At 46.1% G+C, this 23465-nt stretch overlaps 1 protein-coding gene across 2 annotated transcripts in view; it reads right to left on the bottom strand.

The window, feature by feature from the left end:
* Positions 1 to 23054, bottom strand: part of SLCO1C1 (solute carrier organic anion transporter family member 1C1) — a 34792-nt gene extending 11738 nt beyond the window's left edge. Inside the window, exons 1-11 of one of the 2 annotated variants that reach the window (XM_077935280.1) lie at positions 22284 to 23054; positions 19507 to 19658; positions 17425 to 17566; positions 17203 to 17335; positions 16321 to 16442; positions 16007 to 16153; positions 15029 to 15127; positions 13859 to 14104; positions 13407 to 13571; positions 8990 to 9185; positions 3286 to 3442 (exon numbers count right to left, since the gene is read on the bottom strand). In XM_077935280.1, the coding sequence (XP_077791406.1) occupies positions 3286 to 3442; positions 8990 to 9185; positions 13407 to 13571; positions 13859 to 14104; positions 15029 to 15127; positions 16007 to 16153; positions 16321 to 16442; positions 17203 to 17335; positions 17425 to 17566; positions 19507 to 19635 (1536 nt within the window). In that variant the 5' untranslated portion in view covers positions 19636 to 19658; positions 22284 to 23054. The remainder of the gene's footprint in view (positions 1 to 3285; positions 3443 to 8989; positions 9186 to 13406; positions 13572 to 13858; positions 14105 to 15028; positions 15128 to 16006; positions 16154 to 16320; positions 16443 to 17202; positions 17336 to 17424; positions 17567 to 19506; positions 19659 to 22283) is intronic. The other variant, XM_077935279.1, reaches the window with a different exon arrangement.
* Between the last annotated feature and the right edge of the window lie 411 nt (positions 23055 to 23465).

Raw genomic sequence — 23465 nt, 5'->3', positions numbered from 1 at the left:
AGTTGTCTTTTCAGGAATGAAATCAGGTTTGATACAGCAGAGGTGCTGTTTCCATATTTCTCATTCCAACACTGTTTGAGGGCCCCTCCGTAACAATTTTTTAGGGGGCACAGAGAAGTGGGGAGCAAAGATTGGCACCCACTCCATCCATTCACAGGAGCTGACTGTGTCTTATCCATGTCTCTGGATCCAACCAATGGACTTGCAATGGGGAGAGGTGCCGAAACAAGCACAGATATGAGCTACATTGTGCCGAAATCATAGAATCATAAGGGGTCCCAAGGGTCATCTAGTCCAAACCGCTGCAATGCAGGAATCTCAACTAAAGCAACCATGACAGATGGACATCCATGGCTATAGGGCAGGGTGGAATCAACCTGTTCTGGGCAGGGCCAGTGCCACTTGTAAGAGATCTTGAGCAAGGTACCCTCTAGGTCTAGGTAAAGGTAAAGGTACCCCTGCCCGTACGGGCCAGTCTTGCCAGACTCTAGGGTTGTGCGCTCATCTCACTCTATAGGCCGGGAGCCAGCGCTGTCCGCAGACACTTCCGGGTCACGTGGCCAGCATGACAAGCTGTATCTGGCGAGCCAGCACAGCACACAGAACGCCGTTTACCTTCCCGCTAGTAAGCGGTCCCTATTTATCTACTTGCACCCGGGGGTGCTTTCGAACTGCTAGGTTGGCAGGCGCTGGGACCGAACGACGGGAGCGCACCCCGCCGCGGGGATTCGAACTGCCGACCTGACGATCAGCAAGTCCTAGGTGCTGAGGTTTTACCCACAGCGCCACCCGCATCCCCTTTAGACCTCTAGGTCTAACCAACCTCAACATGATGGATCCTACATCCTATTCGACTTTGGTGGGTACCTCCCCTCACCAATAAAAACATTATGATGTTGCATCAGCAGACATGGACAACCATTTTTCTTTCCTCTCTTAACTAGGTGTCAGGCTTTGGGGAATTCTATCCCTCCTCCAGTGACAGCAAGAAGCAGAGAAAAACAAAGAAGAGTTCTTACTAATGAGTTTATTCAATCATCACAGTGAGAGACAAAGGAATGCAGTCAGTCTCCCATTAATGGCGTTGCTCCAACTGAGCTCCTGCCCCCTTCCTTCCTAGCAACAGCACTTCTCCTTATGGTGGCCACCAGGGGCTAATTGTCTCTGAGTCCTTTGCTCTTGCACTCTCAATGAACGCCGGGTTCTGGGAGAAGGGGGGTCAGAAATACTCTCCAGTGACAAGGTGTCAGCTGGCTGCTCAGCTTGTCTTCTCCCAACACCTTCCAACTCTTCTGTCTCTGCCTGTCTCTGAGCTGTGACCTTCCTCAAACCACTGCTTTAATTCAATGCTGCCTTCATCTTCTCTGGAAGCTTCGGGAAGAGAAGTGAGGCAGGGGCCAGCTCCACCATTCCTCCTCAATTTTGTCCCCTTCAGTCCAGTCCCTGATGCTAGGGCAGTAGGGCTGGTGACATTTATAAGCAGAGCACAAAGGCCACCAAGGCAGCAGACTATGGAGAGGACATTCTGGAGAACAGGAGGTGTGGTGGGGTGTATGTGTGTGAGCTGCAGTCTCACTCTACCCTCTGCATCTGACTGCCGCTGGTCCAACTGTTCTTGTAAAAAAAAGGGGGGGGTTGTCAGCCCTTTTGATTCCTGACATTTGCAATTCCATGTTGGGAGCTAATTCTTGACCTGGAGCTCAGCTTGATTCCACCATTGCAAATGAGCATGAGAAGGGTTGTGAGAATTGTTCCTTTCCTTAAAAAAAATTAAATTGAATTTAAATACAACACATGAAAAGCGTTGTTGTTTTTTCAGCGAGGAAAGAAAAATGCAAAAAGGTGTAGTAGATCACTATACCAGTTGTTAACAGTTAACAATGACCATTCTCACCTACTGCATTTCATAGAAATGAGTTCCAAATTCACCTACAGGACCGCCTCTCCTGGTATGTCTCATGGAGGACCTTACGGTCTTCAAACAAAAACACTTTGGAGGTCCCGGGCCACAGAGGGGTTAGGCTGGCCTCAACCAGAGCCAGGGCTTTTTTGGCTGTGGCTCCAATCTGGTGGAACGCTCTGTCACAAGAGACTAGGGCCCTATGGGACTTGATATCTTTCCGTAGGGCCTGCAAGACAGAGCTGTTCCACCAGGCCTTTGGGCAGGGCACAGCCTGACCCCCTCCTTTGGCAATCCTCACAGAACTCTAGCCCAATGGTTGCCATTAATCTGATTTGAATTGATTTTATAATGAACTGATTTTAGAATGTTGAGCCACGAAATTAAAAGACGCCTGCTCCTTGGGAGAAAGGCGATGGTAAACCTAGACAGCGTCTTAAAAAGCTGTCACCTTGCCAACAAAGGTCCGTGTAGTTAAAGCCATGGTTTCCCAGTAGTGATGTATGGAAGTGAGGGCTGGACCATCAAGAAGGCTGATCGCCGAAGAATAGATGCTTTTGAATTATGGTGCTGGAGGAGACTCTTGAGAGTCCCATGGACTGCAAGAATATCAAACCTATCCATTCTGAAGGAAATCAGCCCTGAGTGCTCACTGGAAGGACAGATTGTGAAGCTGAGGCTCCAATACTTTGGCCACCTCATGAGAAGAGAAGACTCCCTGGAAACGACCCTGATGTTGGGAAAGATGGAGGGCACAAGGAGAAGAGGACGACAGAGGACGAGATGGTTGGATAGTGTTCTCGAAGCTACAAACATGAGTCTGACCAAACTGCTGGAGGCAGTGGAAGACAGGAGTGCCTGGCGTGCTCTGGTCCATGGGGTCACGAAGAGTCGGACACGACTAAATGACTAAACAACAACAATTATTTTACTGTTGTTAGACCCTCTGAGCCTGGCCTCAGCTGGGGATGGCGGGATATAAATAAAAAAATATTATAATTATTATTATTATACTTGTCCATGGAAAGTCTACGTCTATAAGAAATCCACTCATAGGTGGCAAGTGTAGTCATGCCTACAATCCACTGAATAAATTGGAGCCATACACTTTTATTTTTCCAATGCAGCAACATCGCCCTTTTGACCACAGTAAGGTCACAGAGAATCCATTGACATTGTCCAGTTGTCAAATTCGATATACCAGGTATGTAGTTAAAAAAAAATTATCCTCCAAAAATTTTAGCTTTTTTTTTTGGTGCACTCATATTTATATAATTCACCGTTTTCTCCCAAAACTTTGTGAGTATAGGACATTGCAAAAACACGTGAATTGGTCCTTTACTTATCAAAGTAGAGGAAGGACCAGTCAGAAAGAAGCCACTTACCATGTCTTTCCCACTTCCATTGGATGTTTTGCAACCAGCAAGGCAAGCCGAGATGTAGGTGATTCCGTTTTCCCCGCATATGGGATCCCATTCATTCTTGGAGCAGATGCAGCCCGAGTTGCACTCCGAAAACAGAGTTCGTTCCACCTGTTTGTGGCTGGAGAAAGGAGAGGGGCAAATAATTAGGAGAGGCTTTTCAGAGGCTGCTGTGGGGACAGAAGCAGCTCTGCAGCTGGGGTGCAGCCACTATGCAAACCTTTGGGCTCTCCAGAAAGGAGAGGAGGAAGAAGAGGAGGAAGACAGCAAAGAGGTCAGCACGGTGCAAATGCACTAGAGGAACCAGTCCCACAGTCCTCTGCGTGCTTTTGCACCGCGCTGACCTCCCCACAGCCTCCCTCCTGGTAAGCAACAGGGACTCACCAGCCGAAAAGATAGCATAGCAGCTATGCCCCACTTAGCAAGCTGTGTCTGTGTAGGGAGGGAGGAGGGGAGAATTCTCCTTGCCACTAATACTCCATTGGCTACAACCCAATAGTCACTGAATTTCCACTTATGTCACAGAAATAAGTGGGCAACCACAAAGATGAATGGGTAGTCAAATTGTGCAAGTGCTTGGAGCTCGCGTAACTGACCGATGCAATAAGAGATAAACCTAAAAAGATGGTGAAAGAAGAATGGGAATGTTTAAATAATTATCTAGGGGATAAGGGTTCATCAATAAAGACCTGGTTATGTTTAGAATGATACCGCATAGGGAAATGTTCTCTGAAACCAAGATGAGGGATTCTATGGAATGCAGATAGAGAGAATTGATAAGAATAATGATCTGTTGTGACCTTGACGTACAATAGATGAGCCTTCTTGTGTTTTGGATCATCCCCCCCCTTTTTTTTTCTTTCCCTCTTTTTCTTCTTCCTTCCTTCTCCTTCTCCTTTCCTTTTTCTTTCCCATAATGGCTTATGTTCTATGCCATGTACTTTGATATTTTTTGTAGTTTTTTAGCCTTTTTCATTATTATTATAAAGGATTTTTCTTTTGTAATCTTGGTTGTTTATATTTATCTGTATTTGTTTAAAGCAAAATAAAAATTATATTTTAAAAAAGTGGGCAACATTGCAGACTCCAGTAACCATTATCCCCAGCCAGCCTGATCAATGGAAATGTAATTGATTAATATACAGAGGAAGGTGCCTCATATGGAGTCAGGCCGTTGGCCAATCTAGATCAGTACTGTCAACACTGGCTGGCAGAGGCTCTTCAGTGTTATCTTTCCCAGTGATACCTGGAGATGTCATAGATTGAATTTGAACTTCTGCATCCAAAACAGACGCAGCTATAGTCCTTCACCAAAAGGCTGTGGGGCAGTTTGCAACACAAAACCACATTCTAACTATACAACACAAGAACCGAAAAGCAAACTTTTCAATACAACCCGTAACAACAGCAGCAAACTATTCATAAAATTCCAACCCTTGATGTTCTCCACATCCAAAAGCCTGATAGAAAAAAGCATGTCTTCCATCTGTTTTCTAAAAGAAAACAATGATGTGCTAGGTGCCCATAATTTCATCGACGGCCCCATTCACACCAAACATTTAAACTGTGGTGATACCACTTTAAACAGTCTTGGCTTACCCCAAAGAATTCTGGGAGGTGTAGTTTGTTAAGGGTTCTGAGAGTTGTTTGGAGGCTCCTAGACATCACCTTGCCAACAAAGGTCTGTAAAGTTAAAGCTATGGTTTTCCCAGTAGTGATGTATGGAAGTGAGAGCTGGACCATAAAGAAGGCTGATCGCCGAAGAATTGATGCTTTTGAATTATGGTGGTGGAGGAGACTCTTGAGAGTCCCATGGACTGCAAGAAGATCAAACGTATCCATTCTTAAGGAAATCAGCCCTGAGTGCTCACTGGAAGGACAGATCCTGAAGCTGAGGCTCCAATACTTTGGCCACCTCATGAGAAGAGAAGACTCCCTGGAAAAGACCCTGATGTTGGGAAAGATTGAGGGCACAAGGAGAAGGGGACGACAGAGGACGAGATGGTTGGACGGTGTTCTTGAAGCTACTAACATGAGTTTGACCAAACTGCGGAAGGCAGTGGAAGACAGGAGTGCCTGGCGTGCTCTGGTCCATGGGGTCACGAAGAGTCAGACACGACTAAATGACTAAACAACAACAATAAATTCCCCTCACAGGAATACAATTCCCAAAACAGTTTTAACAATCAGTGCCTGGGGAATTCTGCCCCTTGTACTGCGGTTCCCAGTTGTCCACTGTTCTGTTTAGTCGTTTAGTCGTGTCCGACTCTTCGTGACCCCATGGACCAAAGCACGCCAGGCCCTCCTGTCTTCCACTGCCTTCCGCAGTTTGGTCCACTAGGCAGCGCCAAATCCATGTGAGGGATTTTTACAGTTTATGATGTCATAATGGCATTGTACGATTGACAAGTGGGTTTCACAGCCCACCTGTCAGTGTTCGTCTGTGGGGTGAGAACCGGTCTTTATCTAGTCAAAAAGTTTCCTTACGCCTGGCTCTAGGTGCACAGGGCTATGAATGACTAGGACTAGGTTGCAGAGGTTATCAGAAAATACTCCAGAAATAGTGCTTCATCGAAGAATGGCCAATAGCAGCTCTGCAAAGCCATGTAACACTCTATATTAGTCTCTTTCGATGGGGTCACTGCCAACAGTGATTACCACAACCTTTCAAAAGATTACAGGAAGGCCCATGGACTGGATATTGATTCAAGCTCTGTTTCCTTGTCCCCCGCCTCTAATGTCGAACATGCTCAACAAGCCTGCTTTCAAGGACATGACATGCTTTTATCTGAGAAAAGCTTTTCCATGTTTACTGTTCCAGGCGCTGTCATCAACCTCTCTGAAGGCAAAGATGCTAACATTTCCAGTACTCCAGAGGCTGTGTTTATGAGACCAGGGGTTGACTGAGGAAATCGTTTTTCCTTTCGGGATACTGATTCCGGAGTCAGAATTTTAGAGGGCTTATGTAATGTGTGTATGGGGGAGGCATCTTTTGAAAAGCTATTTACCATCTGCCTAAAGCCCCTTCTGCTCTGTACATTTAAAGCAATGAAATACCACTTTAAAGTGTTATACCTTCCCCGAAACAATCCAGGGAATTGTAGTTCACTGAGAGTGCAGAGAATTGTGCGGAGGCCCCTATTCCCCTCACAGAGTCACAATTCCCAGAGTGATTTAACAATCAACCCTTCTTCCCAGGGAACTTGGGGAATTGTAGCTCTGTGAGGGGAATAGGGGTTTCCTTGTAGCTCTTGGCAGCATCCTTAACAAACGACAGCTCCCAGAATTCTTTGAGGGAAGCAGTGACTTTTTTAAAAAGCAGAGACATCACCTTGCCAACAAAGGTCCGTATAGTTAAAGCTATGGTTTTCCCAGTAGTGATGTATGGAAGTGAGAGCTGGACCATAAAGAAGGCTGATCGCCGAAGAATTGATGCTTTTGAATTATGGTGCTGGAGGAGACTCTTGAGAGTCCCATGGACTGCAAGAAGATCAAATCTATCCATTCTGAAGGAAATCAGCCCTGAGTGCTCACTGGAAGGACAGATCCTGAAGCTGAGGCTCCAATACTTTGGCCACCTCATGAGAAGAGAAGACTCCCTGGGAAAGATGGAGGGCACAAGGAGAAGGGGATGACATAGGACAAGATAGTGGACAGTGTTCTCCAAGCTACCAGCATGAGTTTGACCAAACAGGCAGTGGAAGACAGGAGTGCCTGCCTGGCGTGCTCTTGTCCATGGGGTCACAAAGTGTCGGACATGACTAAACGACTAAACAACAACAACAACAATTGTTGGCATCTGTCTGTCTCGATAGGCAATGGAGTGTGCCTCTGAGGGTGAAATCAAATTGCTGCATTAGCAGCCCCAAAGTGACCTTCCTGAGGTGCAAGCCTTGGCAGTGTGTATGGAAGTCTTGGGCTGCCCATATGACAAGACCCCCTCTCTCGACCTCACTGATGTGATGCAAAGGAAGCAGAGCAAGACGTTTGGCACCAGCTTGGCTGCAGGAGTTGCCAGAAGGAGGCGTACAAGGCGCCATCCAAACGTCTTAGGGACTCCACTCCAGATTTGTGCAGAATTTACTCTTTAGATAAGGCGAAGGAGGTTGAGGATTAGAGTTTTCTTTCTCCTCGAGGGGCTACACTTCCAGGTTGACAAGCCCCATCTGCCCCTCATTTCCCTCTGCAGGATATGCAGAAACCACAGTCTTAAATGTTGGACCCACTATTGGTCTCATCCACTCAATCTGTCATGCATGCATGGGAAGCCCCAAACTCAGGCACCTCCAAACTCAGCCCTCCACATGTTTTGGGACTACAACTCCCATCATCCCCAGCTAACAGGACCAGTGGTCAGGGATGATGGAAATTGTAGTCCCCCCAAAAAACTGTAACCCTGGGGATTATCTAATTGATTTTTACTTTTTGAATTTTTGTTTTATACTATATTTTATGCTGCTTTTATAATTAAGTGTTTTAAATTTGTTGTTAGCTGCCCTGAGCCCAGTTTTTGAACCGGGAAGGGTGGGGTATAAATAAAAAATTATTATTATTATTATTATAAAACATCTGGAGGACCGAGTTTGGGGGTGCCTGCCCTAACTCATCAAGAGTTTAATACCTATCAGCTACCCTCACTTGATTAGCTGTCCAGTCGAAGCCCTTCCTGTGTTGTTGCATGCTGACAGCTTCTAGGAGCCACAGGTGAGGGCTCAGTTGAGTGCAGGATGGGGACCAAAGGTGGACGAACGACCCCAGAAGGAGCATGATGTGTTTCCCCTTAAAGTGGCGCAAGAGTGCTCTAAATGCATGGTGCTGGTACTAAGACTGTCTGAAAAATTCACATGGCTGAGAACACAACTAGCAGATCACACACATGTTGACTCTGTGTGCTGCAGTTCTTGAAGGAAACTTCAGTAGCAGTGAAAAGCAGCACATTAGCTGCAGTATATTTTCAAAGCTTTTTAAAAATTATTTACTAAAATTTATATACCACTGAATCAGAAAAAAAGCAAAAAAAGCAAAACCCTGTCTCTAAGCAGTTACAGAACACTCATTAAAAATAGCAAGAAAATAATAAATATAGATAAAATCCACAGATTTTTTTAAAAAACACATGTATGTAATGAAAGCACATGTATTAGTAAGCTAACCTGAACCGTTTTTTGCAGACATCAAAAACACAACAATGAAGGCACTTGCCTAATCTCAAAAGGCAGGGAGTTCGAGAGAGCAGGTGCCGCTACACTAATGAAAAACAAGTTCTTGCCAGTGCAGATTGAAAATGATGAGGGACTTGGAAAGCTGTGAGTTCCCTAGATCAAAGCGGTCAAGTTAGTCCACACAAGTACAGTCATAACTCATGTTACGTCCGCCTCATGTTACGTTCTTTCAGGTTACGTCCTGCGGCGACCCGGAAGTACCGGAAAGGGTTACTTCCGGGTTTCGCCGCTCGCGCATGCACAGAAGCGGCAAATCGCAACCTGCGCATGCGCAGACGCACCACTGCGGGTTGCACTCTTTTCATGTTGCGAATGGGCCTCCGGAATGGATCCCATTCGCAACCAGAGGTACCACTGTATAAGAAGAAGGTGCTCTTGCAAGTCCATTTCGAACAGCATTTCACCAAAGCCACTCCCCAGCCCAGCCCCAGCCCAGTTGAACATACCCTTTGTAGGAGACGGTCAGGCCTGCCACATCAACATTCTTGCAGCCAATGGCAAAGAGCAGCAGCAGGAGGAGGTAGCCAAAGAAAGAGGATCCCAGGGACAACTTGGCCGCTCCCAAAACGTTCAGCCTGAATTTCTTCATGATCAGCCCTCCGGAGAATATACCCAAAGCCACAGCAGGGATATTGATGAGACCTACAGTCCCTCAAACAAAGAGGAAAATCAATACGGTGTGGTCTCGTTTTTAGCAACCTACATAATTCCCCTGAAAAATTCTGGTAGCCCAATAAAAAATTGGCCAGTACCAGTTATTGCTCCTTCCGTAGGAACGCAACACAAAGGAATATAGAGAAATACAGAAACACGGCTCACATAATTCTGTATGTAATTCTATAGAATTTCCCAAAGGCAAAATGTAAAAATAAGACATTTACATTCCACCAAGTGTCCGTTTCGTTAAATATAGTCTTTACATAATGCATGCAATATCAAAATCAGGTACAAGTGTATGAGTGTTATTCATTCAATAAAGAGCAAAGAATCTCTACAAATGTTGTTGTTGTTTAGTTGTGTCCGACTCTTCGTGACCCCATGGACCAGAGCACGCCAGGCACTGCTGTCTTCCACTGCCTCCCGCAGTTTGGTCAAACTCATGCTGGTAGCTTCGAGAACACTGTCCAACCATCTCATCCTCTGTCGTCTCCTTCTCCTTGTGCTCTCCATCTTTCCCAACATCAGGGTCTTTTCCAGGGAGTCTTCTCTTCTCATGAGGTGGCCAAAGTATTGGAGCCTCAGCTTCAGGATCTGTCCTTCCAGTGATCACTCAGGACTGATTTCCTACAAGTGTACTTGTTGCTAAAGGATAATCCGCAAACTGGGGGGGGGGGACCTATTCAAATCCCCGGGAGTGCCTCAGTCACCCAAATTGCAGCAGCAGTGCCTCAGCTGTGTAAAAATAATTCAATTCTCTTTATTGAATGAATGGTCATTTGGCTTTGAGACACATTCCGTATTGCACTTGTACATGATTTTGGTATTCCATACCTTCTGAATTGGACCCAGAGGGAAACGCTCGTGGAGCAAATCATGTCAGTTTTGCCTTTATGCAATAGTCGAGTTCCTGCACACACTCAGAGGCCCTTCTCTAGTCTCTACCCAGGCAAGCAACTAGCATTTTAACAGAGTTAAGACACATTCCAGCCAGGAAGAAAGGTTCAGGGAGGGTATGAAACACAGCAAGTAAGAAATGTGGCCTGGGGGGAAGTTCTCAGGGTCAAATAGAGAAGCTGGGAGGGCTGGAGTTGGTCCCTGGACCTCATAGGGGCCAACTCCCTGGGGCTCTGGGGGCTCTTGCATTAATGCACCCAAAAATTTCAGAGCTAGGGCCATGCACGCTGCATGGCACCCATGGGTCCAGGCACCTACAGCCAGTGGCGTAGCGTGGGTTGTCAGCACCCGGGCAAGGCAAGTAATTTGCGCCCCCTAACCCGTGGATTTTACCTCTGCCAGGTAGGGGCAGAGAGCTGCGAGTGCGAGCGCCCCCCCCAATGTTGCGCCCGGTGCAGCCGGCCCCCCCCCTGCACCCCCCACGCTACGCCACTGCCTACAGCCACAGGGCCAAGCTGGCACTCGTGCCAGGTCTCATGTTGCCCACCTCTGCTTTGAATTAACCCTGATATCCACTAGAGCAGGGGTGTCCAACAGGTTGATCCCCCCCAAAAAACTCTCAACAACTTTGATGGGTAGATTACTGCCAGTTTTTTAAAAGTGGGAGTAGATCGCAGTCTCTTGGAAGTTGGACGTGCCTGCACTAGAGGATAATTGAAGTTTGGATGCCAGGCGCCATTTTGATTCAAGATGGTGACTTTGGTCTGACTTCACTCCTTTCTTTGGCAAGATGGGTCCAAGCTTATAAATTACTGTATTTTTTGCTCCATAAGACACACTTTTTCTCTCCTAAAAGGAAGGGGAAATGTGTGTGCGTTTTATGGAGCGAATGCAGGCGGGAGGAAGGCGGGGAAAGCCCCTGAGAGCATGGCCACGTCAGTCCCTTCTCCCTCCTCGGGGAAAAGCCCCCAAGAGCCGCGCGCTCTTTAAAGGGTGTGTGGCTCTTGGGGGCTTTTGCGGGAGGTGGGGGAAGGGACAGAGGGCAGCCCCTCAGTCCCTTCCCCCACCTCCTGGAAAAGCCCCCAAGAGCCGCGCGCTCATTCACAAGCCGCGTAGAGCATGTGTGCGGCTCTTGGGGGCTTTCCCCCCAAGGAGGGAGAAGGGCAGCCCGTCCGCCTACAAGCGCCGCACACACGCTCCACGTGGCTCATGAAAGGGAGCGCGGAGCAGAGTCTGGGATGCATACAGGCTCTGCTCAGCACTCCCTTTAAAAATAATTTTTTCCTTGCGTTCCCCCTCTAAAAACTACCGTATTTTTCGCCCTATAGGACGCACTTTTCCCCCTCCAAAAATGAAGGGGAAATGTGTGTGCGTCCTATGGGGCGAATGCAGGCTTTCGCTGAAGCCTGGAGAGCGAGAGGGGTCGGTGCACACCGACCCCTCTCGCTCTCCAGGCTTCACGCACCTCTCCGCAAGCAGCGGGAGCCCGGCGCTGGGCTCCCGCTGCTTGCGGAGAGTTGCCTGCACGCTGAAGCCTGCGCACGCTGAGCTCAGCGTGTCCAGGCTTCGCGGACCTCTCCACAAGCAGCGGGAGCCCGGCGCTGGGCTCCCGCTGCTTGCGCAGAGTTGCCTGCATGTTGAAGCCTGCGCACGCTCAGCTCAGCACGTCCAGGCTTCGCGGACCTCTCCACAAGCAGCGGGAGCCAGCGCTGGGCTCCCACGGCTTGCAGAGAGCTGCCTGTTTGGGGGCTGGGGTCGGGGGAAGCTCGGGCTTCCCCCACCCCAGTCCCGCGCCTGGGGGGGAAATAATTTCCCCCCCTTTATTTCTCCCCCCAAAAAACTAGGTGTGCCTTATGGGACGGTGCGTCCTATAGGGCGAAAAATACGGTAGGTGTGTCTTATGGTCAGGTGCGTCTTATGGAGCGAAAAATACGGTACACTGTCCATTTAAAAATCACAATATGTTTTGGTAGCACTGGGAAACCCCCTCTAGTTTTAATATACAGCACTGGGCACCCCCTCTAGTTTTAATATACTTTTATAGTTGCTGAATGTGGAAATATCTGAGGTGGACCATTTTTCCTCCACCCCCCATCCCCTCTCATCTCCCTACTGCCCAAAGACAACATATTGGGACCTGTCTGGGTGTCTTGCATTATTATGCTATAGCAGTCTTTGCCAACCTCGTCCCCACTGGATGTTTTGAGCTATAACTCCCATCAGCCCCAGCCAGCATGGTCAACAGTCCAAAAAGTCTGGAGGGCACCGGATCAGTGACTGTTGTCCTATAGTAACAGCAATAAACCTTTTGCCTATTCTTCTCAAGTGGCACTTCCTCTGCTATGCATAATCTTAAATTGTTTCACACATAGCTAGCGGCTTAGCACTAAGAAAAGCTTGACATACAATGGAAGGCACTGTGCTGTGGGCAATAATTGCTGCTGAGTGCCTTTTCTCCTCCTAAACAGCATTCGCAGATTATACTAGTTGAATAGGTGCCATGCCAAGAAATTCCAACTTCCATCTTCGAGGAACGAGAACAACAAAGTGTAACGCAGCTGGTCCAAAAATAAAACACTTGGGTTGCATCCAACTAAGTTCTGCTCAAAGCAGATGCACTGAAATTAATGGACCCAAGTCCATCAGGGATATTAATTTCAGTTGGGTGCATTTTGAATAGAACTAACATGGGCTTCAACCCTCGGTATATATAAGAAACTCCATGTTTGCCTCGCAATTCTGCAGCCTTTGACATACCCAAAGAAAACTCTGACCCGAAAAGCAGGCTTTGTTTCCATACCTAGCTTCCACTCAGCAAAGCTAGCACAGAGTGGCATCTATTTACATGCCGTACTTTTCTGTGTATCAGACGAGGTGGGTTTTTTTACTAAAAAATAAGGTTCAAAATTTGGGCTCGTCTTATACACAGATAGTGCATAGGGGGGACGTGCGATTGGCTGCTGCCGCGATCCAGAGATTGTCAGTGGATACTGGGCGTGCTATTGGTGGCTGCGGCAAGGGCTGTTGTTGATTGGCTGCTGCTGCATCAATTGGGCAGACAACTGCTGGCTTCTGCCAGCGAGGGAACAGACGGTAAGCGGCTATTGTGACGCATGCGAGTGGCCATGCAGATCATGCGGGTGAGCTATTTTCTGCAATCCCCCCTAAAAAGGCTCAACAACAACTCTGGGCAATCTCCCCTCATTTTCTTAATTTGTAGTCCCCCAAAATAGGGGGCATCTTATACATGGGGGCATGTTATGCACAGAAAAATACGGTAATCATTTTGAAAAAGCACGGCATTCATACCTATGACAAAATTGGTCTTCGAAGATGATTGCCCAAACTGCTGCTCAATGTATTTTGCTTTGTAAGTCACCATACCAATGAGAGAATTGAACTGGGTGATGCTGGAGCAGAGGTATAAAAAATACACTGGATTCCCAAAGAGGCTTTTCAGTGACGGCAGGAAATCTGCAAAACAAAACGGTGGCCTGCTGTTGACAAAGTGACTGGAAAACAACATGCAATGCAAAATTGTTTTCAGAGACCTCGCCGGGTTCGGAATATTCCAACACACACTAAGCTCAATGCAATGTGGTTCAGCCACATCCTCAATATGCTCATTTGATGGTTCATCACCCAAGGGTAGGAAAGCAAGTCAGGGTAATTAGTAGAGACTGTTACCAAACTAGCTGATTTGAAAAAAGAGGTTTTATAAAGTCTGAATGTGACTCAGTTCACCAGCCACATGACCTCACCTCTAGCCATCTCGAGAAACTTCACTTGCTCTTGGTAGGTGATGCGGTGTTCTCTGTTATCTTCGTTGATGAACTTGGACTGCTCAGAGGAAGTGCTGGAATCCTTTCGGGTGTCTGGCCTTGGAAGATGTTTCGGTAAGAACCAGAAAGGGATAGCGGCAAGGATGCTGACCACTCCGGCTATTAAATAGCCAAGCCACCAAGCTCCTACCCATTGGGAGTCCTTGTGAGTTATGCTTATGCTGTCTGGGGAGGAAGAAATGAAGATGTCAGCCACCAGTAGGAACAGTTCAGTGGTCAGAGTGTCAAGACTAGGACGGAGGTTATTACACCAGTGAAATTAGCTAAAATGTATAAGACAAATAATAAATGTTGGAAATGTAAAGGAAAAGAAGGAACATTTTATCATATGTGGTGGGAATGTAAGAAAGTAAAGAACTTCTGGGAAATGATATAGAATGAGATGAAAAAGATGTTGAAATATACATTCTTAAAAAAACCAGAAGCATTTTTACTTGGTATTATAGGCCAAGACATTAATAGGCAAGATGTTAAATTGTTCTTATATGCAACAACAGTGGCAAGAGTACTCTTAGCCCAGAAATGTAAGCAAGAAAAAATTCCGACGAAAGAAGAATGGCAGACGAAATTAATGGACTATGCAGAATTGGACAAAATGACAGGAAGGATTCGAAACCTGCGGGACCAGAGATTTACAGAAGATTGGACGAAGTATATGAATTATTTGAAGAGCAATTGTAATAAAAAAAAATTACGCTAGTAGGACTACAAGAAGTTTTGTAAGGAGAAATATGAGAAGTGTTACAAAGTAGAAAAAGATAGAGATATTGGTTATGAGTTTGAAATGTAACAGGGAAAATAAGAAATGCATACTAAGAGATTAGATGGGAAAATTTTCAGGCAGGACTGATGGAAGTCAAAAAAATTGAATAAGATGTAAAAGTATGTTTAATTATTGTTGAAAATGGTATGTTAAAAAACTAATAAAAATTTATATTAAAAAAAGAAGAAGACTAGGACGGAGAAGACCAGGGTTCAAATCTCCACTTGGCCACGAAGCTCACTGGACGACCCAGGGCCTTTCAGCCAAACCCACCTGAGAGATTGGGATGTGTTCAACAGACTCATTGCAGCCTTGCTCAGACTCACCCATGTCTACAAAGCCGATGTCAACATACAGTGTGGCACATAAGGATCCCAGGAGGAAGCCAAAGATGGGGCCTATTATTGCAACCGTCTGCACACACCCTGAGAAAAGGAAGCAGAACAGGCATATTAGACTCAAAAGTTACACTTTGACCTGGTCAATATAAAGGTAAAGGGACCCCTGACCATTAGGTCCAGTTGTGGCCGACTCTGGGGTTGCGGCGTTCATCTTGCTTTATTGGCCGAGGGAACTGGCGTACAGCTTCCGGGTCATGTGGCCAGCATGACGAAGCCGCTTCTGGCGAACCAGAGCAGCGCGTGGAAATGTCGTTTACCTTCCCGCCAGAGCGGTACCTATTTATCTACTTGCACTTTGACGTGCTTTCGAACTGCTAGGTTGGCAGGAGAAGGAGCCGAGATACGGGAGCTCACCCCATCGCTGGGATTCGAACCGCTGACCTTCTGATTGGCAAGTCCTAAGCTCTGTGGTTTAACCCACAGTGCCACCCGTGTCCCAGACCTGGTCAATAAAAGGTAAAGGTAAAGGTACCCCTGCCCGTACGGGCCAGTCTTGACAGACTCTGGGGTTGTGCGCCCATCTCACTTAAGAGGCCGGGGGCCAGCGCTGTCCGAAGACACTTCCGGGTCATGTGGCCAGCGTGACAAGCTGCATCTGGTGAGCCAGCGCAGCACATGGAACGCCGTTTACCTTCCCGCTGGTAAGCGGTCCCTATTTATCTACTTGCACCCGAAGGTGCTTTCGAACTGCTAGGTTGGCAGGCGCTGGGACCGAACAATGGGAGCGCACCCCGCCGCGGGGATTCGAACCGCCGACCTTTTGATCGGCAAGTCCTAGGCACTGAGGCTTTAACCCACAGCGCCATCCGCGTCCCAGACCTGGTAAATAAGAATGGACAAATCATCTGGTATGGCAGAGGGAGAAACGAGAAGAAATACGACCTGGTTTGAAAAACAAAATACCAATGTAAAAGGCTGCGCTCTCTTCTGTGGCGTGGTCATCAATGTACGCAATCCCCAAAGGCTGGATCGGGGTTTCCCCAATTCCACGTAGCAGATTTCCCAGCAAAACGTAAATCCACATGGAAATTCCAGCTTCCTTTTCACACCCTGTTCGCACAAACCCAAGAGACCAACGTTTGTATTTTGACATCATTCTCCCCTAATACACTAATTAAACTAATGGGACTTTCAACATATACACACCCTTTCCCATCAAATCACACCAAAACATTATATTTCCTGGAGCAGTGCTGCCATTATTTTTTTATCCTTACCTGCATGGATTTGCGCCTGAGCTCTTTCCAAGACTGAGACAGGCAGCTGGTTCTGATCCTGGAGACACGGGGAGATGCTGACAGTTGAATTGGAGGAGGAAGAAAATATCTCATACCTATAGCTGTGTAAAAACCAACAGTTTCTTTACAGAGTTACCACCTGTTACACGGTGGGGGGGGGGTATATATTGAAGCTTATTCCAGGCTCCTGTTGAAGGCTACCTGAACTGAAGGCAAGGGCTACACTGAAACGAATAGTTCATGTATATGAACTATGGTGGTGAACCTCATTCTGCCTAATGGTAGAGCTGGCCTGAGTCTTGGTCGCCGTATTGTACCCTGTACTGAATTTCCACAGCTGTCAACAAGAGCTGCATGGTGCCACAAGTGGCAAAACTGGAATCCCACAGGGAGAGAATCTTATTTTCCACTCTAAGTCACCCTCATATAAATTGCTTCCTATGAAAAGAGTGCAAAACATTGCAGTATGAAATGTAAGCCAGCCAGACATGCCCCCTTTTAAAAGAATACTCTATTCCGTTTATTTTTCCACCTGTTTTTCTGGGTGGCGGGTCCCTCCAACAGCCACTCAACATTACATGGCCATTCAGCACTCTCAGACTGTTCTCTGGCTCCCCCTCCCCGTAGATTTTTTTCAATTTCGCTGTTCTGTATGGGACAATGACAATAAAGATTATCGTATCATATTGTATCGTGCCCTTCCCCCCAAGTTGCCCATAGTTCTGCAAACCTTGGAGTTTCTCTAAGCATGAATTGTGCAATTTTATCTACACAAGCAATGGCACTCACCCCTGAACTTTGGAAATAGAAGGAACGTTTAAGCTTTACACATTTGTTTGCTACAAATTGTGGCGTACTTACTGTCCCATAAAGAACTGCGGCATGGCTATCAAAAATGTTCCGAATGACATGATCAGGCAACCGGCTCCGATGATCTTTGGCCTATGAAGTTTGGCTCCGAAGTAGCTGACCAGGATTATTATTAAAAGGTTCCCTTTAAGAAGCAAGGAGAAACTAACTTAGGCACACTTAGCTCGTCATCTGCCAATATAGCAACAAAATCTTGCTGTGTGTGTCACATACCAATTTCAAAGCTGCCATCTATCAGCCCAACCAGGGACGAAGGGATATCAAATCTTTTTTCTATTTGGGTGATGGTACTTTTCAGGTAACTTCCTGACAGAGCTTTCGCAAAGTAAACAAACGATAATGCAGCAAGAAAAATCTGCAACGAGAAAACAGACGAGGCAGCGCTTTAAAAATGTTTCACCAGTGTTGGATGGATTGATTGATTGATTGATTGATTAATATACCACTTAGATGCTAGTACGGCTTCTAAGTGGTTCACAGCTCTAAAATCAATACAAAAAAATAATTACAAAAAATAATTACAAAATAACAATTACATGATGGCATCAAAAGATCTTCAATTTAAAAATAACCATGAAAATTCATTAGGATTTTAGTGTGGATTTATTGTACTATATGAACATTTTCCCGTATGTAATCTTCCCTAATATGCACAATTAGGTACTGAATCTTTCTCATTCTTCCAGCAGCAGGAATTTTTAAAATAAAGGTCTGGTATCTGAAGGATGCCTAGGAGCAGAGATTCCTGGGCACAGGGGGCAGATCCAAAAGTTAAGACCCAGTGGCAAATTCCCCTGGTTTCCTGGGGTATAAAGCCCAGTTTCTCCTGGGTCTGGTGTGGAGTGGGGTTGGGAGCAGGGCCAGTGAGGGGTATGGCTAGAGAATGGGTGTGGTGTCGGAAAAGTCCTGAGGGCCAGATAGAGAGGCTTGGCCCCTGGGCCTGAGTTTCCATGCCCCTGACCTGTTAAAATAGCTGAAATCCATTGACGGCGACAACAAAAAGCCTCCTTTTTTCCTGGTTAGCCAGCAATCCTATATGCAGCGCAAAGAGAACGCCAACCCTGGGGAAATTGCTGGCGCTTTAATATGATTGTCTGTCTATTTTTGGAGGCAATAAGCCGCTTCCTTAATGGCTCAGTGGCAACTGAAGGTTTATTCAGTGAAGGAATCGGATTACCTCTGAAGCAGGCAGAGGGGGGAATGATCTTATTTGTCTCATAATGCAAGTTTAATGAACACAACTTGCTTTTAATTCTCCAAACCGGGGAAGTAGTTAAGTGCCACTCCGCACCGAGACTTGGAGGAGACGATTTGGTCTCTTTGTGTCAGCATGTGCTCTGGTGCCGGGAAAAGGTGTTGACCTCTGTGTGCAAGATTGCTGTGTGCATGTCTTGCAATACGACTCACCCGCACCAACGATAACACAAGTTCAGAGATGCCTTGGTGCTTTTCAAAGTCTGAAGTGCTGTTTTGCGTCGGCCAAGCTGAACACCTGACAGGCACTGAACAATTCTTCCCCCCAACTCACTTCCGCAGTTCCAAACTGGCAACAAACTTCAGTTTGGGCTCCATTTTTATTGGGACAGACTTAGGCCGCTCTCACACCATACATTGAAAAACTATGGTACCAGTTTCAACAGCCACGACTTCCTCCGAAGAATTATGGGAGGTGTAGTTTGTTAAGGGCGCTGAGACTTCTTAAAGGTAAAGGGACCCCTGACCATTAGGTCCAGTCGCGGACGACTCTGCAGTTGCGGCGCTCATCTCACTTTATTGGCCAAGGGAGCCGGCGTACAGCTTCCGGGTCATGTGGCCAGCATGACTAAGCCGCTTCTGGCAAACCAGAGCAGCGCACAGAAACGCTGTTTACCTTCCCGCCAGAATGGTACCTATTTATCTACTTGCACTTTGACGTGCTTTCGAACTGCTAGGTTGGCAGGAGCAGGGACCGAGCAATGGGAGCTCACCCCGTCATGGGGATTTGAACCGCCAACCTTCTGATTGGCAAGTCCTAGGGTCTGTGGTTTAACCCACAGACCCCTATTCCCCTCACAGAGCTACAATTCCCAGGTTGGTTGGGAATTATAGCTCTGTGAGGGGGTAAACAACAGTTCACAGGAGAAAATATGAACTTTAAATGGATGCTGTGATTGGGAATGGATGCTTTGTATTGAGTTGGGCTGTAAGAAGAAAAGGCTTGGCTGAAAAGTATCAGGGAAATAATGTGCCCAGTGACGAATTCTCAGCCCCTTCAAATGAGCCAAGTCCACAATCCACAGCTCTTTTATACTATACCTTCATTCCTCCGCAGATTGTTCCTTTCTCCTTCGAAGCTGAGGATTCTGATCTTGAAGAAGACCTGTCAATGGGCAGGATTGTGTTTTTTGAAAAAAGCTGAGTGTTTTCTTTGGATGAATTCTCCATCTGAATTTTCCCTTTCAATCAATCTGAAAGACATAAATAAATGGTTATATAGGCCCTTTTAATTATTATTACTTCCAGGGAGATCTTCCTGTAATGTGAAAGATGTTTCCTAAGGAATCACATTATCAACTGAACACCTGTGTGGTGCAGAGCATTTCCGGATGGGATATGCTCTAAAGTGCTCACTTTGCACCTGGAAATGTACTTCTGAGTATGTATAGGAGGAATAATGACCTGCCCCCAGGGGACACTCTCCCTGTCGTGTTTCTGCAGGAGTCACCAACTGGAAGACTCATTCAGAGATCCAGTGGGCAACCTCCTCAGAGGGCAGACACTTCTGCTGCAGCTCTGCCTTAGGAGTCATGGCCTAGTTGGACACAGAGGAATGGTTGGAGGAACCACCAAGCAAAGATGGCTTAGAGCCTGTGGAGTGGGGAAATGACGAGTGATCAGATGGAAAAGAGGGAGAAGGCTGGGAGGAGGAGGTGTCAGAAGCTGAAGAGGTAACAGAATTTAGTGAGCTGGGAGAGTCAGTGGCAGAGAGAAGTCTAGAATCAAAGGCAGAAGCTGAAGCAGAAGGCGGCCAAGAGGCAGAGATGAGTCCAACTGGTGAAGAGGCATGGGTGTCTCCCCCTCCTGCTGTGACAAGCTCCCCTCCTCCCTGGTCACCTAGAACCAGAAGAGGCATGAAGATGGTGGAGGAGAGGTTGAATTCGCATAGGCACAGTCTCTGATTGCTTGGGGGGGAAACCCTGGAGAGGTGGGAACTTAGATGGCTGTGGGGAGGTAGGGACTTTCACTCTCGGCAACTCATCTATGGGGCAAGACCTACTGGGGGTGAGATGCTGTGCTCATTAAGGCTGACACTCTGACAAGTCTATGCAGAGTTCTTGCGTGGCTCGCTCCTGTCACCTAGTCACACCAGATGCAGAGATGGAGACAGAACATTTTGTCTCCAGCCGAGGCTGATAGGGAAGATTCAAAGTCAGAGCAGATAATCATGCAGAGACACAGCAGACAGGCTCCTTTGCAGGGATCATAGCTCAGTAGCAGAGCACCTGCCTTGCATTCAGAAAGGTCTTGGGAGCAATCCCAACCACTCAAATTAAAATAAGGTAACAAGTGATGAGAAAGGCTTCTTTTGAGACCTGATAAGCAGAATAGACAATACTGAAATAGGTGGATATATCACATTATTGGAATATCTATAGGCTGCGCTTTCATAAAAATACAGCAAGGTGGTATAGAGCATACACAATTATAATGTCAATAAAAACACCAGTAAAAACATCAATAGAAAGCCTGTCAAAAATATAGCTGTTCTGTCCCTTCACAAAAACTCTGGCTCATACCATGGCCACTTCTTGCTAGACTACTGCAACCTTCTCCTCCCGGTCCAAACACCTTCACTTCTCAAGTCTATCCAGCACTCTGCTGAAAAGACACTTAAGCCTCTCTTGCCACTCTGAAAACGTGGTGTCCCACCTGAAGTCCCTACCCCAGAAGTTCCCAAACTGTGGTTTGAATGGGAAGTGGTTTCGCCAAGAAGCAAACAGACAGAGGGCCTATGGACATTCAAAGAGTGGAGGAGCTCCATGGGGTTTTTTGGGTTTGCTTTTTTAAAAAGAACCTTGAACAATTTAAAATCCCTTTATTATTATTATTATTATTATTATTATTATTATTATTATTCACAAAGTAAACTTCTCTGAATAGTGCCATCTTTTGAAAACATAAAGATTAATAATAATTGTGAAAATATTGTGGACCGTGCTGTGATTTTTGTAAGAATCTGTATTTTGTTAGGCATTTCTTACTATAATTGCATCTGATTTTGTGTGTGTGTGTTAAATAGATACTGTGTTTACTTTTGTGTTCTGTGTTGTAAACCTCCCTGCAATCTTTGGACGAAGAACTAGAATGCAAATTTAATAGAAGAAGAAGCAAATAAATAAATTGTGGTTACAGGTGTTATTAATTCTAAAGGAACACTTCAGAAGATTGCAATTAATGATGATGATGATGATAATAATAATAATAATAATAATAATAATAATGCAACCATTATCAAGATACATTTCTAAAGTGCCATCAGTGTACACTGCCCTTTAAAGGATAACAGGATTTTTTGTTTTGTTTTCGTATTTGTTTAAAAAAAATTAAAAATTGTTCTAAAAAAAGAAAAGGAGCAGGTCCCTGCCTCCAAGCAGCTTACCATACAGCAGTGCTTTCGCTAAAAATTCTAAAGTATCATTGAGAACATCAAAGTCACAGGAGCTTTCCAATCATGCAGTGGCTTTCACATTAACCAGAATCATTTTCAAGCTTTTGCCACGACCAATAAACGACTGCAAATGATAGCTTCCCCATTCCCTCCTTCTCGTTCTTCGGCACCAGCGTGACAACAACTTTCTCTAAAGAACCATTCGTTTCTTTGTAAGCACTGACATTATAGAAAAAGTCATATTTCCAGACAGTCCCCTTAGTTGATTGATTGAATGAAATGAATGAATGAATGAATGAATGAATGAATGTGTGTGTGTTTTCTTACTCACAGGTGATGAGAGGAGAAAGGCCTCTGTCCACAAAGAAGACAGACAACTTTTGAGAAGAGGATGAAGGCAGAGCGGATGAAGACACAACCTTACCTTGGCAGTAGCAACCTCCAGTCCCTGGTAGTTCTTTTCTGGGGGTGAACTCAGAAACAAATATGTAACTCTTCTCCGAGCCTTAAAATGGAAGAATCTCGAGCGAAACCCCAGTCTGAGACACGATGCAGTGAGGTAGATCTTATATCTGGAGGTAGAAAGAGGAGACAAGAAAGACCGAAGGGGTGGGGAGAACAGTTCTTTGTTTTGCCTGTGTGGTCGGTATCACCCTCTCACTTGGTCTTTCCTTGTTTACTCCTCCACCTTCAAGTCTGGTCTTTCTTCTCTCCCACTACAAATTCCGGGACACACAAAGGACATGAGCAAAGCAGGAGCTGGAATTCTTCACAGCAGAAATGGTTTTAAAAGTTCTTGAGATCTTTCTCTGCGACATGCAGCAAGTTGGACAGCATGCATGTGATAAAGCTTTCTTTCTTTCTCTCCCTCTCTCTCCCTCTCTCTTTTCCTTCTAAAGCCCTGATCTTCTTAATTGCTGGTTCCCAGGAAATAAAAGACTTCATGGGGGGGGGGGAACCTGCCAACCAAAGGGGAGGGCGGATGGTGTAAGGAAGAAACTTTCTTCTGCCTACACGGAAATCTCTGTGCAAAGCCCCCCCCCCCCCCCCGTTATTTAATGGGAAGCTTCCTTATTAGGTCTTGTAATGTTTTGAACAACGTTGCAGCTTTTCTTTCTTTCTTTCTTGGGTAGCGGGAGAAATCAGGACTAGAAAATGTGCGTATCTCCATTGCCAGTCATCTTCTCCAGTGTTGATACCATCCACTCACTCAGTTATTCCCAAGAATCTAGATGGTGGTCCCCTCTACCACCCAAAAAACCCGTGACCTTTATATAATCCTGCTCATTTGCTTTTAATTGCTCAGTTACAGTTTTTGGAAGCTTACATAGCAGGTGCAGTTCGATTCTTGAACTGACACGGTGGTATTTATTTCACCTTCATTAGAGTGTGTGGATCGCAACGGGTTTTATGATGTCGTACCATGCCAATTCCTGCCCACCTAGCAGTTCGAAAGCACCCCTAAGTGCAAGTAGATAAATAGGTACCGCTTTATATAGCGGGAAGGTAAACAGCGTTTCTGTGTGCTGCGCTGGTGCCGGCTCGCCAGAGCAGCTTCATCACACTGGCCACGTGACCCGGAAGTGTCTCCGGACAGCGCTGGCCC

This window comes from Podarcis muralis, chromosome 10 (assembly GCF_964188315.1).
Source record: "Podarcis muralis chromosome 10, rPodMur119.hap1.1, whole genome shotgun sequence".
In the NCBI taxonomy this organism is placed as follows: Eukaryota; Metazoa; Chordata; class Lepidosauria; order Squamata; family Lacertidae; genus Podarcis; species Podarcis muralis.
The sequence above is the reverse complement of the archived record's forward strand: the minus strand, read 5'-3'. Positions and strand labels throughout refer to the sequence as shown.